The sequence below is a fragment of the Phytophthora infestans genome, genomic scaffold (assembly GCF_000142945.1).
Source record: "Phytophthora infestans T30-4 supercont1.34 genomic scaffold, whole genome shotgun sequence".
Classification (NCBI taxonomy): domain Eukaryota; phylum Oomycota; class Peronosporomycetes; order Peronosporales; family Peronosporaceae; genus Phytophthora; species Phytophthora infestans.
This window is the reverse complement of record NW_003303725.1, coordinates 793,898-816,118: the sequence shown is the minus strand read 5'-3', so window position 1 is coordinate 816,118 and position 22,221 is coordinate 793,898. Positions and strand designations below refer to the sequence as shown.

Sequence of the window (22,221 nt, the reverse complement as noted above, 5' to 3'; positions counted from 1 at the left end):
CAGCAGGCAGCCTATATTTTAATTTTGTGGTTGACGGCAAGAGCGCGAAGAAGCCAACGTGTCGGACAGAGAGGAAATAGCATCGAGAATACTCGACATGAGGGCAATGGACGTTAAAATATACAGACCGCGTTTGATGGCCGCCACGGTGTAGTCCACAGTGTGGATCTTATGATGATCGAGGAGGAGTCAGCGACAAGCCTTTCAGTCGGCTACGTTGTCGTGGCGGTCCTCTTTAACTGTTAACTAGCAGGGCATGTACTGTACTTCAAGTACTATATTACTGAACATGTACTTCAGTTAGTGAGAGCTAAGTAACTTCCAGTTCGAATCGATGGGCACATGGAATAGAGCGCCTAGAATTTCTAGGATCACACTTGACCCCAAAAAAATCGGGCAAGTTGTGCAACTTTTTGCATTTTCAAGGGATCGAGTTAGAGAGCTTCTCGTGAAACAATGAGGCAGCGTCAATAGTTCTTTGTTAGCAGCAAAATCCCCTGCAAAGCCTCTTCAATCCGATCAAAAAAAAAGTTGCATCGTTATAGATCCGACAATTGCCAGTTGCAGCCCGCCTTTTTGTAGCGTTGCGAGTCGCAACTCATAACGAAAATCAGAACGTACGTGAGGAGGTGGCGCTGGCAGTTCGTGATCGCTGCACACTTGCGCAGAAAGCGAGTGCCACCACGTTCATCTCTGCATCAACCGATGGAGGCGGCGGTTGTAGAGAATATTTCCAAGGCGCTGGGACTACCCCGGCCCTTTCTGAGCGAGTCGAACCGCGCCTTCACACAGCTGGAGACTTGGCAGCAGCTCACAGCGTTGTTAGCCACACAACCCGTGACAATCAAGCCGCTGGGCTACTACCGAACCCCTGACAGCATCGACATGTACGTCGTCCGTCAAATAATCCCGGACAGTTGGCGAGCATGCTATAATTAGCAACTCGCATATGGATATGACAAATTAATGACGGATGTTTGTATCATATAGCTATGTATTTGAGTGTTCGCTAGGAGACTCGTCTAGCTCTCGACGCTACAGCTGGAAGATCTACCGTCGCTACAGACACTTCCAGAAGTACATCGCTCACTCCTCAGAGCTATTGGCCAGTCGATCGGTTCGTGTTCCGAGATTATCCCAAGCATATCTCAAAATATTCCATGCGCAACACTGCAAAGACCGTCTCGTGGAGCTGCATAACTGGCTGGAAGGAGTGTTGGAGAACACGCAGAGTTACTGTCAAACACTGCAACAAAAACAGGAGCAACAGGAGAAAGAGAAACTTCGCGAGCTTCAGCAACAACGAATGCAACAATTGGAGGAGCAAGCCAAACTCAAGACAACGAAAAAACATAAAATTCATAGCACGGATGTTTTAAACAATGGCAGGTTACGAGCAATGTCGAACCTGAGCACAGCGACAGCTTCTACGCGACGCAGTAGCGTCAGTTTGAAGACGATTGAACAGCAGGGAGACCCAGCTCTGTATTTCTTAAAAACCGACAAGGCTGAAGCTCTGCCAGTGGTGATGCTGAGCTGCTTCCTGCTCGCTGGAGCCAACTGTCCCTTCCCGCATGTATTTCGAGGTATGCCGAGCTTTGCTTTGGCTTTGGAGGAGCTGAATATTCAGCTGGAACAAGCGGCACCGGCTGCGTATCCTTCAAAGCTGAGGAATTCCACGAGTACAAAAGCAGGTCTGGGCTTACGATTAACGCCGAGTCACGAACAAGATGGACAGTTCTTGGGCGCTACAGTGGCAGGTTTCCTTCGAGAGCAACAGGAATTGGACCCAGCGTTAGTGGACGTCCCAGTTGGAGCCAAATTGGTGCGCGTGAATGGCGTTGACGTCAGTGATTCTCCGTTCGATCAAGTGTTGGCTCAGCTACGTAGTGTGGGGCTGCCACTGCGCTTGAGATTTCTATACAATCCTCATTTAAACAGGCAAAGAAACAGCCCAGAAACGCCTCGAAGTAGCGTTGATTCTACGTCGAATGTAGAGTCCATGAGTGGGAGACAACGCGTCGTGTCGAGTGTCAGTGGAGGAAGCAGTAGCGGCAACTCAACGTCGGACACTGGGAAGTCTGCATTGAATCCTAGTCATCGCAGCTTCAGTGTCGATGCGTCGCGCTCTTCTGGTCTCTTTGGCGCCGTTTTTGGTGATTTATTCGGCTCCAGAAGCTCTGAAGTGAACAGTATTTCAAGCTCGAATAATTCCAATATTGTGAGTGCTACGGGCAAGCAGAGAGGCGAGACAGCGGATGTGACGATGTCGAGTCACGGGCTAGTAAATGGTGGCGCTCTGTTCGCATGGGACGACGTAAGTGGAGGGTCCCGTGACCTCATTTCGCGAGGCTTTTTCTCGTATTTGCCACCGTCTCTACTCCACGAATTGCGTGAAAAGCGTCGTGCTGAGAGGAAAGTGAAATCTTTCCTTCCTGAACTCGATTCAAGTGACAGTGACAGTGACAGTGACAACCAGTCTTATGAAGAAACTAATTCCGTCATAAGAAAAACTCAAGGTGTGTGGAGTACAGCTACGGGCCCGATGGGGTTATCGCTTGGAGCTTGTAGAATCTGCGACGTGGAAGCAGCAATGCTGGAAGTGTCTCCCGTGTTCTTCTCGTCCAGATCTGAACATCGCGGCAGTGAGAAGCGCTTGTGCAAAGGATTCGTACTGGTTTCTATCAACAACGAGAGCACGTTCGGCGCTCCTTTTGTCGCCGTGATCAAGCGTCTACGTTCAGCTTCTCGTCCGACGAGCTTGTGCTTTCGTTGGTATCAAGATTTCAGTCCGTTCTTAGAGACTGAGCTGGCTGAGCAACACGCTTTAAAGCCTCGTGCTCTTGGAGCCAGGATGTTTGTCAACGCTCTCGATTGTGTGGCTGAAGCGCAGACCGATTTGAGTAATAGCTTGCAACTCGCACTTATGGAGAATGCCTCGGTACGTGACGAAATAAGTGTCTTGCAAGACGCTTATCGAGAATTAAAACTTGCACAAGAACGTGCGGCTGAGAGAGAACATATCCTTCAAGCTAGAATTGCACAGAGCGACAGTGAGATAGCTAGACTCAAGGAGCAAGTGGAAGTTCAACGTCAGGAATTGGACAAAGCGCGGCGTCGAGCTCAAGACGCAGAGACCCAGTTGGCGACGAATAGGAACGAGTATGAAGTTATGATGGAAAAGGCTCATGAGAGTGCGATGACGCGACTAGCAGAGCATGAAGAACAGCTGATCAAGGAATCCAACCGCTCGATTGAAAATTCCAACAAATTAGCGGAACGTCGAGCTCAGAAAATGGTGGAAGCTGCAGCCAATGAGAGTCAGCGAAAACATGAGGAATATTTGCAAAAACTGGCAGAGGAACACTCGGAAGAAGTGGAGAGTCTCATGCAACAAGTGGCCGTGTGGCGTCATCAGGTGGAAGTGCTTACCGAGGCGGAGAAGCGCAACTATGCAGCTTTGGTGAGCAATGGAGTGAACCCATACGGAGATTTCCAGCGCTCTCGCTTCGGCTATTCGAGCTCGGACTCGCCATTCGCTGACTTGAAAAGTGGCAGTAACGATCTTCAGCGACGGAAACAGGAGAAAACGCAAGAGTCCAGCGCCACTACGGCTGCTACTGCGGCGAAATGGCGCGATGGCAGTGACAACAAGAGCCACGCGTTCTCAGGAACTTCCGAGCAGTCGTCGCAGTCAAACAACGGCACGTTCTGGGACCGCTACTTGCCACAGAGTGATGAAACAGAGTTTTGTTTAGTTTAAACGAGTAAATTTAAAGTTTAAGATGGCAATTTCGCAGTGTAAGGTGATAATACGTAATTGTTTTAAACATGGTCAATCATGCACCGTTTTACCGGTATTCCGAAAAGATCTTATGAGAGACAAGCTCATGAAGAAAGCCAAAGTGAAGCCGGCAGTGAACCAGATCAAGGTGCGTCCGTGGCTTACTCATCCAGAGACAGTCAATTATTGCCAGAACCAAGACATCATCGTGCAAGCCTATTCTCCATTAGTAAAGGGCTATAAAGTAAGAAATTCGATGCTTATTGAGATCGCCAAGGAGGCCAATGCTACGCCAGGACAGGTGCTGGTGGCTTTTAGTCTAGCCAGAAAAATTGTCGCTCTACCGAAATCTGCCAATGTTAAACGTAAAAAAGAGAATCTCGAGGCGTTTAATACCAAACTGTCGACTGAACAAGGTGAGAGACTCATGGCACTGGACGAATACTATTAATACGTCACGGATTGGGATCCGATCCGAGACGAGGAAGTGTGAGCAGAATTTCGAAGCTACCAAAAAATTGCACTGAACTGTGGCTAGAATGTGTCTTCAGTTTGATACGAGCTGACAAAACTTGCAAGCGGATCAATAGCCCATCGTCTTCTTAAACGACCTTCTCCTTCAAAGTCTTATCCTTTGTATGGTGTCGAGACAATCTCTTTTACGCAATCGTTTCATGTGGTGCACACCATGGCTTTCTTTCGCATCGCCACATAGCAATCTCTGGTCGCCAATTGGCCCAAAATGGTTGATGATGGGAGAGCCGGGTCTCTCAACGAGTCAGCATCACTAGCCAGAGAGGGACAAGCAACGTTCACAAGCGAAGGGAAGAGCGACTTCCTCCTCTCCGTTAGCCATGATCAAGGTCAAGTGGGACTCCAACCATCGCCCTGCAAACGGCCCCAGCAATGCGCCGACAGCTTCAGGCGAGCGACCGACGCTCACTGCGCTCATGGACGGCATCGTCATCAACAGCAGCAGCGTCAGTAGCAACGCGGGTACAACACGACGTCCGCCAATGCCGAAATGGGACATGGGCACCATCTCGGAAGACACGATGCCCGCAGCGTTCACTGCAGCGTCTGCGGGCTGGTCTAACGACCGGTTCGAGCTCACGGAGAGCGGAGAAGTGCGCAATAAAGCCACCAGACAACGCATCTCCAAGCAGGAAATCCGCGAACACGGCGAAGAAGTTCTTCGCGGTCTGATTGACAATGTACACACGAGAATGTTACAGGAGCTTTTGTTCCTGGAACAAGCCATCCCTCCACTCGAGTTTGAGCGAAGTTCGGTCGAGTCTGGCTTCGATCCTGGAGCCAGTACAGCAGGCAGCAATGCCAGTGTCAGCAGCTCGGTACGCTCCAGTTCGTCCAGTATCTGCTCCACCAATGACGGATTCCGTATGATGATGGACACGGATGAACCGAGATGCATTTTCCACACGAGTAAAAACTTCAGTGTGGCCGAGAAACTCTTAGTCTTTGTATGCTCCTTCCGAGGTCTCAGTTGTGGCATTTGGAGTCGCAGTGTGCTACTTAAAGACGGCGTCAAAGTCGGCTCCATGCTGCCCTATTTCCAGAAAGCCATCGCTGCAGGATACGGGATTCTAGTCATGAATCCCAACATGAACACGCAACTTATGGTAACACAAGACGGAACCGTGGAGAAGATGCCCATCCGAGGCTCCAGTAACGCCGAGGACCATTGCGACCACGTGTGGCGTAACTATATCTTCCCTTCAGCCGCTCACAAGGTGCACTTCATCGCCTATGGGTACGGTGGCGTCCTGGTGACCCAGTTGATTGCCAAATACCGGTACGATCTCAAAAGCCGACTAGGAAATGTGGCTTTTATTGAGAGCTCGCACAAGATCGACCCGTCGTGGAACTCTGGCTTCAAGCGCTTCTTCTCCCAGCACAGTATCTCGTGGTCCCGATCGGATTTTCCGTTAAACACAGAGCTTAGTCGAGATGCCACTACGTTCGCCACAAGTGGGGGTCCGAGTGGCACCGGCACCACGACTACAAGTAGTGATGACGTATTCACGGCGACCTCACCGTCATCCAGATCTCCTAAGAGTCCCAGTGCAGCTCAACTCACGGGTTTTGGCTGCATCTGCTTGTCTGCTGGGCCGTGTGAAGGAGCCAATGAGAGTCCAGCGTACACTACGCAACAAGTTCTCGACACTGTGTTTGCGTTTCTAGCGTCTCCTACGCCGTACGAGTTCCAGCGTCGAGCAGCCCGTGAACTTCGCTTAAATACGCTTTTAGATGAACAGCAACAAGCTCGACCAAAGCCTCCTATTGGACAAAATGGAGACCTTGGACGACCTCCAAGAGACCAGCCACGTACACGCAAGCAGTCAGTGTATGAAACAGTACTCGGTGGCGCCGCTGGGAACGCTCGGGAGCTGAAACCTCGCGAGTACGACTCGTTAACTATCGACGATTTCGACCTCTTACGTGTCGTCGGTCGAGGCGCGTTTGGCAAGGTCATGCTAGTGCGACGGAAGGTGCCTCAACAACAGAAAGGGGCGCGGTTATTAAGTCCTCGTACGATGATGGCCATGGGCATGACGCCGCAACAAATAGCAGGTGCGACAGGGGGAGAAAGCGGCAAAGTATACGCCATGAAGGTCATCAAGAAAGCTGCCGTGTTCGCAAAAAATCAGGTGGAACACACCAAAACGGAGCGTCGGATCCTACAAGGTGTGGACCACCCATTTATGGTCAAACTGCGGTACGCGTTCCAGAACGACGCCAAGTTGTATTTCGTCATGGACTTTTACAACGGCGGCACGTTGCACTTCCATTTGCGTCGTGCTATGCACTTTGACGAAGTGCGGACTCGTTTCTACGCCGCTCAATTGGTGTTGGCGATCTCGCATCTTCACACGTACAACATCGTGTACCGTGATCTGAAACCCGAGAACATTTTGCTAGACGACCAAGGATTCATCGCGTTGACGGACTTTGGGTTGTCTCACGACCATTTTGACAGTAAAGACGGCATGCAGACGTTCTGTGGCACACCCGAGTATATCGCTCCAGAGCTCATTCGACGTGTACCGTACGGGAAAGCCGTGGATTACTGGTCCATGGGTGTGCTCATCTTCGAAATGTTGGCTGGCTACACGCCGTTCTACCACGCGAACCGGAAACGGAATTTCCAGAACATCGTCAAGCTCCCGTTACGGTTCCCGTCCGAGTTTTCGGATGATGCCAGATCACTTTTGAGAGGGTTGATATGTCGGAACCCGGCGAAACGTCTGGGGTCCGGACCCTGTGGAGCGCAGGAGATCATGGATCACCCTTTCTTCGCGCAAGTGGATTGGGAGAAACTGTACAAGCGGGACGTCCCGGTGCCGTTCAAACCGGTGGTCAAGTCCGACGGGGAAGTGAACAACGTGCCGGAATTTTTCAAACGACAGGAAGTCATCGACTCGGTGGTGTCGGATGTCCCGATTGGGAAAAGTCACGTGTTCCAGGGCTTCTCATACACAGACCCATACAATCTGTAAGTCAAAGACAGGCTAAGAAGATTTTGATGTGCTCAACGTAGAAGAGAGAAGGAAACTTAAAAAAAAAGTCGAGTAAGATATCTACGATCAAGCGTTCAATGTGTTCGTGCGAATAAAAATTAGAAAAGAATTCGTTTTTTTCTCTTTTTTTTTTAGTAAACTCAAGTAACCTAGCTTTGTTTTTCTTGCTGGTGGACGATCATGCTACCTTTGCAACTTAGTAGTATTTGATCTCGCGGTCGTCCAGTGGCTGGGTGGGGCGGTTGTCCGAGGCGTCGTTGGTGGCTGGGAGCTCGCCATACACTTTCTTCAATTGGTGAAGCTCGTCGTACGAGATGGAGATGGGGTTGTTCAACACCCACCAGTCCACGACTTCGCTGCACGGTGGAGTGGTCAAGCTACCATTGTAGTTGAACACGTGGCTCTTGGCTACAAGACCATTTAACATCTCAGCGTAGGTCATGCTAAAAAAGAAGAAGTTAGAACTTAGTAATTCTAGAAATCTGGGGTATCTTAACATACCCCGCGTCTCTCAGGTTGAAAGAGCTCTCCTCCGTCTCGAGATCTTTCCAGAGGCCCTTGACGAACGCGTTCTCCTGCACCTTTGGCTCAGCGTTGAGGAAAACACCCGTCACTAGGATCTTGCCACTACCGTCCACTGCCTTGTGGACAAAGTGGATCTCCGCGTCGTAGTGGTAGTCGTCTAGGGCGTGCTCCGACGTCGCGTGCATGTGGAACTGAGCCAGTCCGTACTCACGCTCGTCGAAGTTGATGGACTTGACCGTGCAGTCTACCCTCGCATCCACCAAGTATGTTACGATGTTACTTCACAAAAATACTAAATAACTAAGTTTTTTTGTACTCACGTTCGTCTCCTTTGATCTCCCACTTGTACAGATCCTCGAGTTTCTTGAGGCTGAATTTACTGCAGTCGCCTCCGAACTTAAGCGGGGCATGAGCCATACCCCAGTCGTTGTGCGAGAGCTTACGCATCGGGATGTTGATGGGAGACTGGTGCGTCCCACCGCATGCAGAGTAGCTGCCCTTCCAGTCGGCAGGACCCAATTCCTCGTCGGTTGTCTCCTTGTACCCCCACTTGCTCGTGTCGGCTTGCCCCGAAACGATGAAAGTAGCACTCAACAGCAACATACGTGACACAGGACCCAACATTTTTTTATTCACTTGCTCTTAAGGAATTTGAGATGTCTTCCAAGCTGAGATTTCAGATATGATCGAGGACTTAATGTGCCCTTATCATGCCCCTCCAGTAAGATCCCGGTGCATTACAGTTAAATTGGCGATAGATTCATCAATCGACGGCCCACAAGCGTCCTAAAGCGCCGGCGACCTCTGCTGCACACAACGTCTTTTCGTGTTTTTTCATGTTCAATACACCAAAAATTAGCAATTTGTTTTTAGGATTTTCAATTTTTCAGGTATGCAATTTTTCCCGAATTAGCTTTCCGGACTACGATTGATGCATCATAGTTATGAGTTTGCCGCTCTATGGAAGTAGTAGATAATTTCACGATCGTTCAAAGGTTGAGTGGGGCGATTGTCAGTGGAATTGCTCGTGACTGGAAGTTCACCGTACAACGTCTGCATTTTCTGGAAATCGGCCAACGAGATTGAAATCGGTTGAATAAGTACCCACCAGTCGACAACTTCGCTGCAACCAGGTGTGGTCAAACTACCACTGTAGTTCATCAAGTGGTTCTTCTTCACGAGGCTGTTGAGCATTTCTGCGTAGTTCGTGTCGATTTTGTCCAGATTCAATGTTGTATTACTACTCTCCATATCACCCACAAGACTTTGAGTGAACGCGTTCGGCTGTGTTTTATTCTCAGCATGAAGAAACACGCCCATGACGAGTAGTTTACCACTTCCGTCCACGGCCTTGTGAACGAAGTGGAGCTCGGCGTCGTAGTGATAGTCGTCTATCGTGTGTTCTGACGCCAGGTGCATGTGGAACTGAAGCACAGAATACTCGCGCTTACCCTTGTTAGTGGTCTTGACTGTGCAGTCTTCAACGCCGTGTTAATCTTCACACTATGTAGCTAAAAAAAAATCTAAGTTACTTACTTTCGTCTTGCTGGATCTCCCATCTGTACAGATCGTCGAGCTTGTGAAGTGTGAAGTTTCTACAAGCACCGGCGTATTGAAGTGGAGGCTCGGCATCCCATTGTTCAATGTGTAAGATTTCTCGAATGGGAAAGTTGATTGGAGACTGGTGCTTGCCTCCACAATCAGGGTAGCCGTTGTGCCAGTCATTAGGCCCAAGCTCTTGGTCCGTCGTCTCCTTGTACCCCCACTTTTGCGTTGAATCGAATGTGGATGCGGCTCGACTCAGTGCAAGCAAACCCATTTCTAGAATCAGAAGACGCAACAGCTTAACCATTTTCTTGTCGCTCGTGGGGTGAATTCTTGAGTGAAGCCACCAATTCCTTTAGTTTTGGTGAGGTAGTGCTTCGTATGAAACGACTACAACTGCCAATACGTTCATGCGATTGCTGGTGCACAGTAACATCGGCTTCCCATGTTGAAGTGACAACAATCTAAATGCAAATAAAGTGTCAGCCACACTATTATTGCTGATGTGCACCACACCACATTTCTTCCAAGATGAGCGGCGCTCCAGGCATGATGGCAGGCGGTCCTCGTGGCGGTGTGAACGTTGGTGGCGGTAGTTCAACTGGACGAGCAGTCTTTGCGCTTTGTGGTGGTGTGGCTGGAGCATACTATGGCTTCTACTTGCAAAGTAAATACATGGAAGAACGTCGGGTACGTCGACAAATTTCAACTAAAATAAAAAAATCTCACCATATTTTGCCACAGGTTGCTGTGCTGGTAGAAACCGAGGCACGCAAGCGCCTCAAAGAGGAATTGGCCTCCCAGAAATAAACAACCATTAGAGAATGCACCCATTTTTTCTGATAAATACTTGTAATATCTATATTTCTCAGCTGGCAATAATGGGAAGTGACACTTCTCGTACAGCGGAGACTAGCTGCAACATTTGCTTCTGCTGCTGCACCAAAATCTCGACTAGTTTGCGCTCCATGGCTCGCATTTCGTGCTCCTTCTCTTCGCGTCTGGCTCGAAGTGACGCCAGCGTTTGGTCAACATTTCGAATTTCCGCCTTCTTTTTCTCAATACGTTCCAAAAGAGCTTCAAACTCTTCGTTCAGTCGACGTTTCTTGGCTACCACCGCCATATTCAACGATCCATTGTTACCAGACTGCAACATGAGGTCTCGGAGTGAAGCTTCGATGGTCTGCGCTTCAGCTTGGAGCGAATTTACGTCCCGCTCTAATGTGATTTTCATCTCTTCCACTTCTTCTAATTGTTTCATTACAATCGAAATTTCGTTGGATAATATAGCACTGGAGTTCCGGTGTGCCACTAGCTCGTCTCGTTTATAGTTCGTCAGCGTTTGACTCATCTCGCCGTGTTGAGCTTGCACTTGTGACCAAGTTTCACAAATTTTACTCATCAGCTCTTCCCAACGTGATTTTTCATCAGATTTTTCGGTTTCCAGACGATTCACCTTAATTTCAATGTCGTTTTGCAATATTTGCTTTGCCTGAACTTCCTCGTTGATTTTTCTCATCGCACGCATAACCAGATGAAGAACGTGAAGCGCTGCTTGTTTCTGCTGTTTCTTAAGGCTCTCTTGGGCGTCGAATTGGGCATCTTCAGCTTCTTCGAGCGCAGAGCGGAGCGACCCAAGCTCAGTCTCTAAATGCTCTTTTTGTTTCTTCAACTCGGTCATGGCTCGTTCTACCTGCTCAATCAACTTCTCTGAGTCTTCCTGCACTTGAGCGATAGCGTCTTCTTGTTCCCGGAGCAGTCTGGCCTCTTGATCTCGTAATTGTTCCTCCAACTGTTGCGAAAATTGCGATTGGAGCTGATTTGACAAATTTTCTTTTTCACGATCGTGATTTTCATAAAGCGATTCAAGTTGTTTTTCATGAGAAGTTGCAGTGGTTGCAACAAGATTCTCGAGCTTTTCGCCCCATGCTTTATCCAACTGTAGGCGTTGCTCTTCGTGAGCTTCTTGCAGTTGGCGTAGCGCAGTCTCTTTCTCCTCGGCAAATATCGCATTTAATCGTGATTTTTCATCGTCAAATTTGCGTTCAAGCTCCGCTTTCTGTTCTTCAAGTTGCTCCGTCCACTTGGCAGCCAGTTCTTGCTCCATCACTTCCACGTTAGCGTCGAAATGCTCTTGAGCTCGTTCTCGTTCACGTGTCGTGATGTCTTCCGACAATTTTTCAAGTTCTTGTGAATGTTGCGTTTCAAGTTGAATTTTCAGTTCAGCAAGTTGAGCTCGAAATTTCATCTCGTGCCGTTCCTCCGCAGCTCGAATCGCTGCCATTGCCTCTTGCTGGACTTTGTCAAGTTCTTCACGCTGTCGTTCCTTGATCTGCACTGCAGCTTGTTGCCATTCCTTCTCTCGATCGTAAAGACCTTGGTTGTACGTCATCTTCTTCTCCACTTGCTGTCGGTTCTGCAGCTCCTCCATGGCTCGTTGCCACTTGGACGTACACTTGACAACTGCGGTTCCTTTACGCTCGTTCATCTCCTTTTGCATCGCTTCCAGTCGTCCATTCGCCTCGAGTTTAGCTTGCGTCATTGCGTCATGAAGAGCTCTACTATGGTCTTCACGAAGAGTATCCATGTCCTGCTGGTATCGCTGCGTCACTGCACTAATCTCGCTCTCCAGCTCATTTTGATGCCTGGTTGCCATAGCTGAGACCTCTGTCTTGTGAAATTCCGCATATTTCTGACTGTATTCTTCACGCAGCATCGTGACTTGAGCAGTAAATTCTTTGGCGCGCTCAGTTGTGTCCACTTCATGTCGTTTCTGCAAAATTTCCAGCTCTTTTTCATGACCCGACACAAGTTTACTCCTCTCCAATCTCAGCTTCTCGTCGGATTGTTCTCGTTGCGTTTGAATCGATGATTGAAGACCTTCTCGTTCATCTTCCCAATCTTCTTCTCTGCTCTTCCATTCCTCTTTTAAAGCTGCCAGTTCGTCTTCGAAAGTACTCGCTATCACTTCGCACTTCTGCGTCATTGCGGCTAGCTCCTCAGATAATTGAATGTGGCTCTGTTGGAGCTTGTTTTTCTCGTTCTGCAGATCCTGAATGGTGTTTTGTACATCAGATTCGACAGATTTGGAAAAATTGTCAAACTTCTCCTTCATCTGCTGCATCTGCGCCGTGTGGACTGCTGTGAGGTCTTCTTGTAGCTGATACTTTTCTTGAACGTAAAATTCGTTCAGCTCTTCCCGATCTTTATCATGTTCCTCCTTCATCCTTCGAATAGCCTCGAGACGTTCATCATGAAGTGTCTGCGTCATTTCGTCACATTTCGCCATGTAATCGTCGCGTAATCGCTCCTCCAGCCTCTCCAGTTCTTCAGCTCTTCTTCGCTCTTGACTCGCTTGCAGACGCACCAAAGTAGTGTGTAACTTTACTTGGGAAAAGGCACGATACTCCTTTCGTAACTTCCATAACGCAAATTTCTCACGAAGCACTAATGCAAAATTTGCCAACTTTTTCTCCTTCCTAGCGCAAATTTTGTCCTTCTCGAGTTTTTCTTCGAGCACCAGCATCTCGCCTTGAACAGCCGCTAGTTTACCCATATACAGCGCATTCTCGTCTTCGAGACGCTGGATCAACATGTTCTTCTCGTCTTCCATCACTTTCAGCGAATTTTTCACTGCAGCCAAAGATTTTGACATTCTCTCACTCGCATTTTTCGCGTAACTTTGCTCCTTCACATTGTCTTCCTTTGCTGCCAGTAACTGCGCTCTCATTTCGCTGACTTCGATCCTGGATTTGTCAATCTCGTCACGTTCAAGTAGCGACTGTTCTCGAGCCTCTGAGAATTTATTTTGCACGTCTTTTAGCTGTCGAGTTAGTAACATTTTCCCCTCTTCCAGACACTCGATAGTGCCACGTAACTCGAGCTCTTGGTTGCGATTTTCAGTCGTCAATGTACTGATCTTCTGCTCGCTGAGTCGTAAAGCGTCTTCCATGGCGTCTTTCACTTCTTGAAGCTCGTATTGAAGATCTGTAACTTTTCTCTGACTCTTCTCCTTCATTTCTTGCTGATCTTCCAGTTGACTCTTTAGATACTGCCGTTCATTGTCAAGACGACGTAACAATGCCTCCATTTGCATGCGTTTGGTCTCTTCACTGGCGTTTGTTACACTCATAGAGCCTACATTTGCAGCGTCTTGTTTACGTTCTTCTTGAAGCGCTTCAACTTGACCCTCAGCGTCCACAAGTTGCCGAGTCAATCGAACATTCTCTTCGACCATTTTCTCCATCGCAAGCTTGGCGTTGGCTTCTCTGCTTTTCCACATTGTCAGCTCTTGCACGAGATCGGTAACATTCGCTTGTAACGTCACTACTTTACCTTGTAACGCCGCTTGTTGCGTTGTTAAAAGCTCTTTTTCTTGAGAAAAAGCAGTTTCGATCCGCTCGGATTGTTTCTTGAAAGCTTCTTCTTGTTCCGCTAGCGCTTGGCGCTTGTCAACTTTCATTTGTTCCATAGCGTTGGTGATTTGAGCGAGGTGTGTTCCCAGTTCTTCTTTACACTTCATCTCCGACGACAGTTGGGCTTTCAAGTACTCAATCTTGTTGTTCAGATGCTTCTCCATCGCCTCCACGTCATGCTTTGCGACAGACGACGATGTTACCAATGTTACACTCCCGGATGTTTGCCCTTGGCTGCGTTGCTGGAGCTTCAAAGCTGCTACTTGACGCTCAAGACGTTGGTTCTTGTCTTCTAGAACGAGCACTTTGTTCTTGGTTAACTCTTCTAGAGAAGCTTTGGCGTTTTTCGCTTGCGTAGTGGCCACTTGTGCTTGACTTTGGAGACTCAACATTTGCATCTGTAAACTCTCTACTTGTTCCTTGGCGGAATGTTCACTTAGCCGTAAAGTTTCAATGTCAAGTTGGTACTTTTCGTGGAGTTTCTTGAGCTCTGTTTGTTGCGAGTGCACGAGTTGTTTCTTCACTTGTTCCTTGTCTCGATTTGATTGGTCCAATTGAAGATTTAACATGTCAATCGTCTCGATTAACCGAGAAATTTCATCGACGGAGCTGCTGTCAGTCGTGTGTTTAACTTGACTTTGTTTCGAGTGGAAAGTAAACTCCAGCTCCAGTCGCTGCTTCCGTGCTTGATCGTCTTTTTCGCGTAACATTGTTGCACATTGAGCTCGAGTTTGGAGAATTTCCTGTTCCAGTTTCACTTTCCGTGCTTCAACACTTGACAACTTTTGCTTGGTTTGCATAAGCTCCACTTCCAAGTGTTGCACTCTCTCTGTCAGCCCGTCGTTGCCGGTAACAAGATTTGCAGTCGATTGCTGATTGTTACGTAGTGGGATGATGCACTTTCTCTTGCCCATCTTTGAAGTTGCTTGAAGAGAAGGAAGAATAGAGCGCTCTCTTGAGCTGTTTGAGCCACTTCGAGGTCGGTCCGTATCATCCAGCTCCGGTCCACTAACGACCCGCTTGTTGCTGTTATCAACCGTCGAGTCAATAACAGCGGACTGCTTCGCCAGTTCTTCAAGGAACATTTCCTCGAAAATTTCATCTTGTAGGTCATTTTCTTTCGATTCTTCTACATTCTGATCGCTGTTGAGGGTTGATTTCAGCTGGAAGCCAGCATCACGGAATTTGTTGATCTCCGTATACACTCGATGGCAATTGGAGCAAACGGGCACTTGTTTGTAGAACTGCGTCGGGTTGGGACGTCCAAGTTCCATCCGAAACACGTTATCAGCTTCTTGCCACTGTATGGCCAATGCGTTATCATCCAGCTGAGAGGAGAGAGCCGACGTATCTTTAAGAAAATCAAGTTCAGCGTGTGCAAGAAGGAGATTGTTGTTGCCTATCTTGAATCGCTGTCCAGTATCTTCCACGACCACGTGGTCGACTTCAGTTTCATCGAGATTGTTATCGTTCTGATTTCGTAACATTGTCACCCATCTCGCTAGACCAGGAAGCGATGTTACCGAAGTTTCACAAAATTCACCTCGACACTTTACCGAATTTTCGCCTTTAATAGCAGACTGAAGATTTGGCAGTGACGCTTTTTTTTGTAACATTGCTCCGGCAGCTTTGTCACTGATCTGCTGAAGTTCCACGTGCGAAATGTGTGTCAACCACACGATCTGGTTACTGTCGCATACGAACTCGAGAGTGGCACCGACAACGCGAGCGTTTGTAGTTTTCGATAAATAACTTACCACTTTGGTTGTAATTTTCTCCACTTCTTTACTTTTGCTACTCGACAGCTGAAGCGGTGTAGTTTCGTTCGGATTATTAATATATCCAGCTCTTCGTTCAATTTTGACGTCGGGTACGGCAGATCCGTCTCGTGAAATTTCAAATTCCACTTGGACATGACTCTCGTCGCTAATTGAGGAAATATACGGTTGCAATCCCTCAATTTTCCTGCCAAACGAAGAAACTCCACGTTTATTTTCCAGAGCGTGTAAAATCTCCTCGAATTCGTCGATTCCCACAACTTTTCGCGTGCCATCCAGGAAATTCACGACAGCCATGGAATCCACACTTTTGTCACTCGAACGACCTGATAATTGCAAAAATCTCTCGCGGATCTTAGCAACAGGCAACGAACCATCCTTCGACATGCGTTTGCGAGAGATTGCGCCACTTTTTCCCGTGAACAACCACAAGTACGAGTCGATGTGACTGCTGTCCGAGTTGTGGTACAGTATTATCGTGTCTACCATCCGAACGCCACATTTGTTGCCTTCGCTCCAAAGAGACGCATGCGCCCCCTCCCATACGTAGACCACAGGCTCTGAAGATGTTACAGGAGCTCGAAGCACCTGCTTCCTACGCTTTGCCATTTGCCTAGACGACGCTTCCATCCACTTTTGGGCGGTTTCCCATTTTATTCTTTTTGATTACCTTTTTATTTAAAAAAAAAAGCGTTTTGTTTAAATCATGATTATGCTTTTTTTTTAAAAGCAGACATGCTTCGACTTGATTTAAATAAGGATGCACATTTTATATTTTTTCTAAGCAAAAGAAAATGAAAAAGCGTTTATCAGCTGCCAAAAATAAATTGCCTCGATTGATAATTATAGACAATCTCACCTCTGTTGCAACTGTTGATAGATCTAACACTTCATCCCTCTGCATGTATCAAGACCACGCGGTGTAGAAGCATCGAGAGTTAAACCACGAGAAATGAGCGACGCTGCTATCGCAGTACCGTCGGATGACGAGAGACAACTCGACACTTTTCGCGACAGTCTCCGTGATGGAAACGTCAGTGCAAAACTACATGGAGCACGTGGAGAACCGGCAAACGGAGGTTTGAAACTGCTGGAAGACAAAGTGACACTGGTGTGGCAACCCAGAGCTCTTCCCTTGCAGAGTTATCTGCCTCCATCACTCTTGGAAAAAATCGTGATACACGACGTCAGCGTCGTGATAACCGAGGCGAAAAGCGTGAGAACAGGACGCCAAACGACCAATTTTGTGCGGACGATCAAGTATTTAACCACCGACGAGCTTCCTGCGAACGATGACAGGTGTTTATCGCTGTGTTTTACTCCAACGACGCCTCTAGAATCTGATACACCGTCAGATTCCCCATCTCAGGAACCTGCAAATGCCTTCAAGAGCTTCGATTTAGAGTTCGAAGACGAATTTACTCGAGACATTGCACGCGCATTCTTCCGACAACAAGCAGGTTTAAAGCAAAATGAACCAGAAAACACCGAAATATTCACGGACATCGAGCTGCCGAGTGGGTTGCCAACTCGATGTTACCAAGTCGTGGTGCATCCGTCTTTCCAGCTTGCAGTACTGATCGCTGTAGTCGGCAGTATGACGTCAGTCGGATGGCGTTCATTCCGCTACGTGACGAACCTCGATGACGAAGAAGACGTGGAAGAAGTGGCGAGGTTTGGCATGACTGTGTTAGAATATTTTCTACTGGTATTTCTAACCATGGAGCAGATCTGTAAAGCCATCGGATTGGAAGGGATCGCGCCGTTATTAAGGAGTAAATGGGACGCGTTCGACCTCTGCGCAGTGATGATCAGCTGGTTAGCTGTACTGCCCTTCTCTTCGTTGGCTGGATTTAATCTGCTGTCACTTCGCGTTTTTCGAGGTGTGCGGATTTTTAAGCGTTGGAAAAGCTTCCAGGAAACAATGGAGACCTTCCTGGTTTCGTTACCAATGGCTGGTAATGCAGTACTCTGTTATTGCTACTATCTGTTCTTGTTCGCGATCTTGGGGATGTACCTTTTCAACAACTCATTGTCTCATCGCTGCGCGATTCAAGCGGATTCCGATACTTTTATCGCCCCAATGGCTGTGGGTGACACCAAGACGTATGTTGCTGAAACGCCAGTGCATTTCTGTCGAATGGATGATACGTCTTCGGGCTGTAAATCCAACATGGAATGTGTAGCCATGTCTCCACCCGATCGCGGATATACCGGTTTCCACTCGTTCCAAGCGTCGTTTCTAACGGTGTTCTTGATAACGTTACGATCGGGATTTGGCCCTTCTTTGGATGGAGCGCAACAAGCGTCATCCTACTTCTCGATCATTTACTTTATCGGGTTGGTAGTGTTCGTCAGCTACATGATCTTGTCACTTTTCGTGGGGATTGTTCGAGACAGCTACATCTCCGTATCAATAGTACGCGCTGCAAAAGTGACTCAACAAGAAAAAAGAATGGAAACATATCTAAAGAAACCACGTGTCCAATTCCCGAAAGGAACGGAAAAGTTCCCAGATGTGATGCAAGTTGTCGACGCCAAGTGGCAAATCTATCGAGGGCGATTCAAAGACTGGTTGCTGCAATCGCCACTGTTCACAAGAGCAGATGGAACGTTTCTAAGCTGGTGTAGATTACGTCAAGAACGGACTTTTTTCATTCTGGAATCTGGAAGTCCCACCATGGATAAAATTTCGTCAATCGCGGATTCTTCGGCTTTCGAACATTTCATGAATCTGGTGGTTTTCTCCAACTCGGTTTTATTCGCACTGGAATATCACGGGATGAGCGACATCTATGCTTCTCGTTTATACATGATCGAGAACTTTCTCATGCTGGTGTACGCCACCGAATTTATTATCATCGGGGCAGCATCCGGTGGACTTGTTGGATATTTGCAGAATCCATGGAATCGTCTGGATTTTGTGCTTCTGGTCATCGCCTGTGTCGAATTTCTACTGCTATCGTGTTCAGTTCTGCTCTACAGTGACAGCTACGCTCGTGGGATATTCGTCCTTCGATTATTTCGTCTAGTGCGGCCATTCCGAGTGGTGCGACAAAATAACAAGCTGCTGTTAGTACTGGATGCTATACTAGCCAGTGTGCCTGCATTTCTAAGCTCCATCGCGTTCCACCTGCTTCTAAACAGCGTATTTGCTGTTGTGGGTATGAATCTGTTTGGTGGCAACTTCCCACTGACCATGCAGTCACACTTTAACACGTTTAGTGACAGTATGCTCACCCTTTTCAAGTTCTCGAATGGAGGAAGTATCTGGCCGATTTTTCACGCTTCTCTTCAAGCTAGTTCGTTTGGAGTGGCACTGCTTTATTACATGACGTACGTGGTGTTGTGTCGGTATATCGCACTCAACTTCATGCTGGTCGTGCTACTCCGAAACTTTGCCATGAAAGGTGATGAAAGACGGAAAACGTTGAGTGGATTATTCCAAGATCGGATGTTTGCCATGCAACGGATTCATCTCTTCGACATGTACACGTTTGTCCAGGAGTTCGGGAACCTTTACCAAGGAGATATTATGAACGTGAGCTTGCCCGGAAGTGCCAAGAAGCGAGCGCAACGTGCTTTATCGGCTTCCGAAGCACTCAAAGCTAGATTATTCAACGTCCTTCCAACTTCGGATTTTCTGAAGATTAAAGGATACTACGGCACAACGAAAACTCAGCACGAGCGCAAGTACGTTCCATTAGAAGCTTCACAGAACGGAAAATCCAAGAACCAAGCCGCCGTGACTCCGATTGAAGAATTGTCGCATCCAGCCTCCATTGTCCCCACTCCAGGCTTAGAAAATCCGACAGATTCTCCAGCTCCGGATGAGTGGACCGGATGGACCTCATCAGGAGGTGTAACCGGTCACGGATAATCTCGTGTGGAAAACACAATTCCCTTCCTCCGGTCCGCTCCACTATGGAATACACGGCTCTCCCATAGAACACGCCCGCTTTTAAGAAATAATTTTCTAAATTAAAGAAGACCTAATTTGACGAACTAGATTTATTCATTTCTAATTATTGCCACAACCAAACCACCCATGATCTGTCCTGCAGTGGGCCTTGGGGGAAAGAACCAGGAGCGCCACATATACTCGTCGAGGTAGGAGTCCAATTGATCTCTTTTCATGCCTCTCATTGACTTGATGTGTCTTTTGATTCGGGTCTCCCACAGGCCCTCTATCGTGTTCGTGTGGGTACCTGTGTTGGGATCTACAAAGTTCTTGGAATGGTTAACCCAACTATGAGAATAATTCATTGAAAGCAGAGTCCTGTTGTTCTCCAGTGTGTGCTGCTTTCCTCCTCGGTCGCAGACGTAGCTAGCGAACATATCTGACATGACATGTGTCCTGCCTCACACAAAAATAAACTTGTTAGTAACGGAAAGTAGTAACGCAGATTTAAATACGTACCCCGGCTTAATAAATCGCTTAATTACGGGAAGTAAAGTCTCCTTTGTGCGTTTATCGTACACAAACCGCCCAAACCAACGCCCACTACCTCGTTCTACACCTCCAAAAGGCCAGAATTCCTCGTATCGCCGACCGCGGCGATACTTCTGTTTCTTGTCCAAGCTGGTTTCGTCAATTTCAACAACTTTGCCTTGGCCGCCAATCTACATACACGCAACAAAAGTTAAATACTGTGGATACAGCAACATTACAGCAACATTAGAGCAACATTACCTTAAAATCAGCTTTGAGTAGCTCTTTCGAGCATGTTGCACGGCAATATGCGTACCAGTTTTGGACCGTCGCCTCCGTCACCCCAGCCAACTCAGCCGCATTGGCCTGTGGTAGACGCATGCACCACGCAAGTAGGAGCCGGACAGCGCTGCTCAGCTTAATCTTAGCGTCGTTGAAGAAGGAATTGGTCAGCATACCAATGGAATTCTCTTTTCCATCGGCATGCTGCTTGCGACGGCAACAGCGCCATCGCTTCCGCGCGAGGGAGAGGCGCATCGGCTGAAAACACAGGGGGCAGTGCTTGGCCTTGTCGATTAGCCCCACCTCCATGCACCAGTACACACACCGGGGCTCATCACATGTGACCTCCATCACCCTGTCCATAGCAAAAAGACTGGAGTCCTCGATGTGGTACTGGTACGGCGTACGAGGCTGGGTAGGGACTTCGGGGGCTGGAGCTGACATGGATTGAGGCTGCCTGTGACTGGGGAGAGAGACTGCAAAATGAGTTAAACTGTGTGGCAGTGGGGGCCGTAGCGGGCGTATTTTCAATTCGTATACTAAAACGAAGTGTAGTGGTTACGGGGAAGTGTTCAATTGGGCGGGAAAGCGGGCTTGTTTCCTGGTGAGTCTCGCGCCAAATCAATAAGTGCCAATAATATGGTACACACATGTAACATCGTTTGTTCAGATTTAATTTTATTTTCAGATTTAGAATTAATCTGTCAGATTTAGAAAAGCGGGCGTGGAGCCCCTTCTGCACTTCTGGCAGTCCCTCCCCATAGCGATCAAGGACCGTCCCTGGGTCGTCGGACTTGGTGAACGGACCGCCATTCAACACGGACACCAGAGCGTGTAGTCGAAATCGAACACCACGAGGCGGGGGACATGAGACCACAGCTGTGACGACGCTGCATCATGTGCTGTTGGCTGTGATTCTCGCGCCATCCGCCCCGTTCCTTATGGTGTGAGCAATCGATTATGATGTGGCGAGAGATTTTGCGATCTTATGGCATCTGCATAAGCCTCTATGGTGATAGAAGAGACCTTCAAAAGAGTGCCATAGTTTCTCAGCTCTTGGAAACAGAACCCCATTCTTCAATTTACTTTGAAAGCAAAGCAACTAAAACCAAGTCAAAAGTATGCCGAAAGACCTCGCACCGGATAAAAACCGCTCTACTGAGGGCAAAGACCCCGAATTCGCTGCTCGGGTCTTTCGTAAATGGACCTACATTCCGCAACTCGTGGTCTTTGACCTCGACTTCACTATGTGGTTCCCGGCCATGGATGAGTTGCACAACGAAAAGATCACCAAGGACCCCATCACGGGTGACGTCACTGATGCCATTGGCTGGCAAGTCCACTTCTACCCGGAGATTCACGCAGTGCTGAGTGTATTGAAGACGGACCCTCAGTTCCGTAACACGAAGATCGGCGTGGCGTCACGTATGGAAGAGATTGAGACAGCGAAGAAGGTTCTGGGTCTGATGGACGTGACGCTGCGTGGTAAAGACGTCGAGCAAATGATCAAGAAGACGCTGGAAGACATCGCAGACTTCGTCACCATCTTCCCAGGCAGCAAAACGACGCATTTCAAGCAGCTGAAGGAGCAGAGCGGCATCGCGTTTGAAGACATGCTGTTCAATGACGACGATTTGGAGAACGTGCACGACGTGAGTGCACTGGGCGTGGTGTGCTCGTATTGCCCCGAAGGTCTTACAGTAGCGTCGTGGCTACAGGGTATGGAGGATTTCCAGTTGGCCAAGATGCAGCAGAGCGCGTAGGTACATGTAGAAGAACACGCAGCAGAATATGCACCAAATCTAGAGCTTCTTTTTTAGAATTTGGATGCCAATCTTTCTTATCGTTGCTACATGACGAAATTGTCGCTGATCCAGACACCGTCAATGTGCCAATGCGAGTATCCCACCATAGAGGATAA

The 22,221-nt window shown here is 48.1% G+C and overlaps 8 protein-coding genes across 8 annotated transcripts; 5 read left to right on the top strand and 3 right to left on the bottom strand.

The window, feature by feature from the left end:
- Positions 1-705: 705 nt before the first annotated feature.
- Positions 706-3,839, top strand: PITG_14415 (uncharacterized protein; the record flags this gene model as incomplete). Its single annotated transcript, XM_002898837.1, has 3 exons — positions 706-887; positions 991-2,941; positions 3,047-3,839. The coding sequence occupies 3 exons, from the start codon at positions 706-708 to the stop codon at positions 3,761-3,763; spliced, it is 2,850 nt and encodes a 949-aa protein (XP_002898883.1).
- Positions 3,840-3,872: 33 nt separating this feature from the next.
- Positions 3,873-4,235, top strand: PITG_14414 (uncharacterized protein; the record flags this gene model as incomplete). The annotated part of the gene is made up of 1 exon (XM_002898836.1): positions 3,873-4,235. One exon carries the CDS (start codon positions 4,041-4,043, stop codon positions 4,233-4,235), a length of 195 nt encoding a protein of 64 aa, XP_002898882.1.
- Positions 4,236-4,614: 379 nt separating this feature from the next.
- PITG_14413 (protein kinase, putative) lies at positions 4,615-7,302 on the top strand (the record flags this gene model as incomplete). Its single annotated transcript, XM_002898835.1, has 1 exon — positions 4,615-7,302. The coding sequence occupies one exon, from the start codon at positions 4,639-4,641 to the stop codon at positions 7,300-7,302; it is 2,664 nt and encodes an 887-aa protein (XP_002898881.1).
- Positions 7,303-7,519: 217 nt separating this feature from the next.
- Positions 7,520-8,647, bottom strand: PITG_14412 (carbonic anhydrase, putative; the record flags this gene model as incomplete). The annotated part of the gene is made up of 3 exons (XM_002898834.1): positions 7,520-7,766; positions 7,825-8,092; positions 8,169-8,647. 3 exons carry the CDS (start codon positions 8,470-8,472, stop codon positions 7,520-7,522), a joined length of 819 nt encoding a protein of 272 aa, XP_002898880.1.
- Positions 8,648-10,261: 1,614 nt separating this feature from the next.
- PITG_14411 (uncharacterized protein) lies at positions 10,262-14,518 on the bottom strand (the record flags this gene model as incomplete). Its single annotated transcript, XM_002898833.1, has 1 exon — positions 10,262-14,518. One exon carries the CDS (start codon positions 14,516-14,518, stop codon positions 10,262-10,264), a length of 4,257 nt encoding a protein of 1,418 aa, XP_002898879.1.
- A 1,186-nt stretch (positions 14,519-15,704) lies between these two features.
- PITG_14410 (uncharacterized protein) lies at positions 15,705-16,195 on the bottom strand (the record flags this gene model as incomplete). The annotated part of the gene is made up of 2 exons (XM_002898832.1): positions 15,705-15,734; positions 15,791-16,195. 2 exons carry the CDS (start codon positions 16,193-16,195, stop codon positions 15,705-15,707), a joined length of 435 nt encoding a protein of 144 aa, XP_002898878.1.
- A 343-nt stretch (positions 16,196-16,538) lies between these two features.
- On the top strand, positions 16,539-19,452 carry PITG_14409 (Voltage-gated Ion Channel (VIC) Superfamily; the record flags this gene model as incomplete). Its single annotated transcript, XM_002898831.1, has 3 exons — positions 16,539-16,897; positions 16,979-19,351; positions 19,422-19,452. 3 exons carry the CDS (start codon positions 16,539-16,541, stop codon positions 19,450-19,452), a joined length of 2,763 nt encoding a protein of 920 aa, XP_002898877.1.
- A 1,969-nt stretch (positions 19,453-21,421) lies between these two features.
- Positions 21,422-22,087, top strand: PITG_14407 (uncharacterized protein; the record flags this gene model as incomplete). Its single annotated transcript, XM_002898830.1, has 1 exon — positions 21,422-22,087. The coding sequence occupies one exon, from the start codon at positions 21,422-21,424 to the stop codon at positions 22,061-22,063; it is 642 nt and encodes a 213-aa protein (XP_002898876.1).
- Between the last annotated feature and the right edge of the window lie 134 nt (positions 22,088-22,221).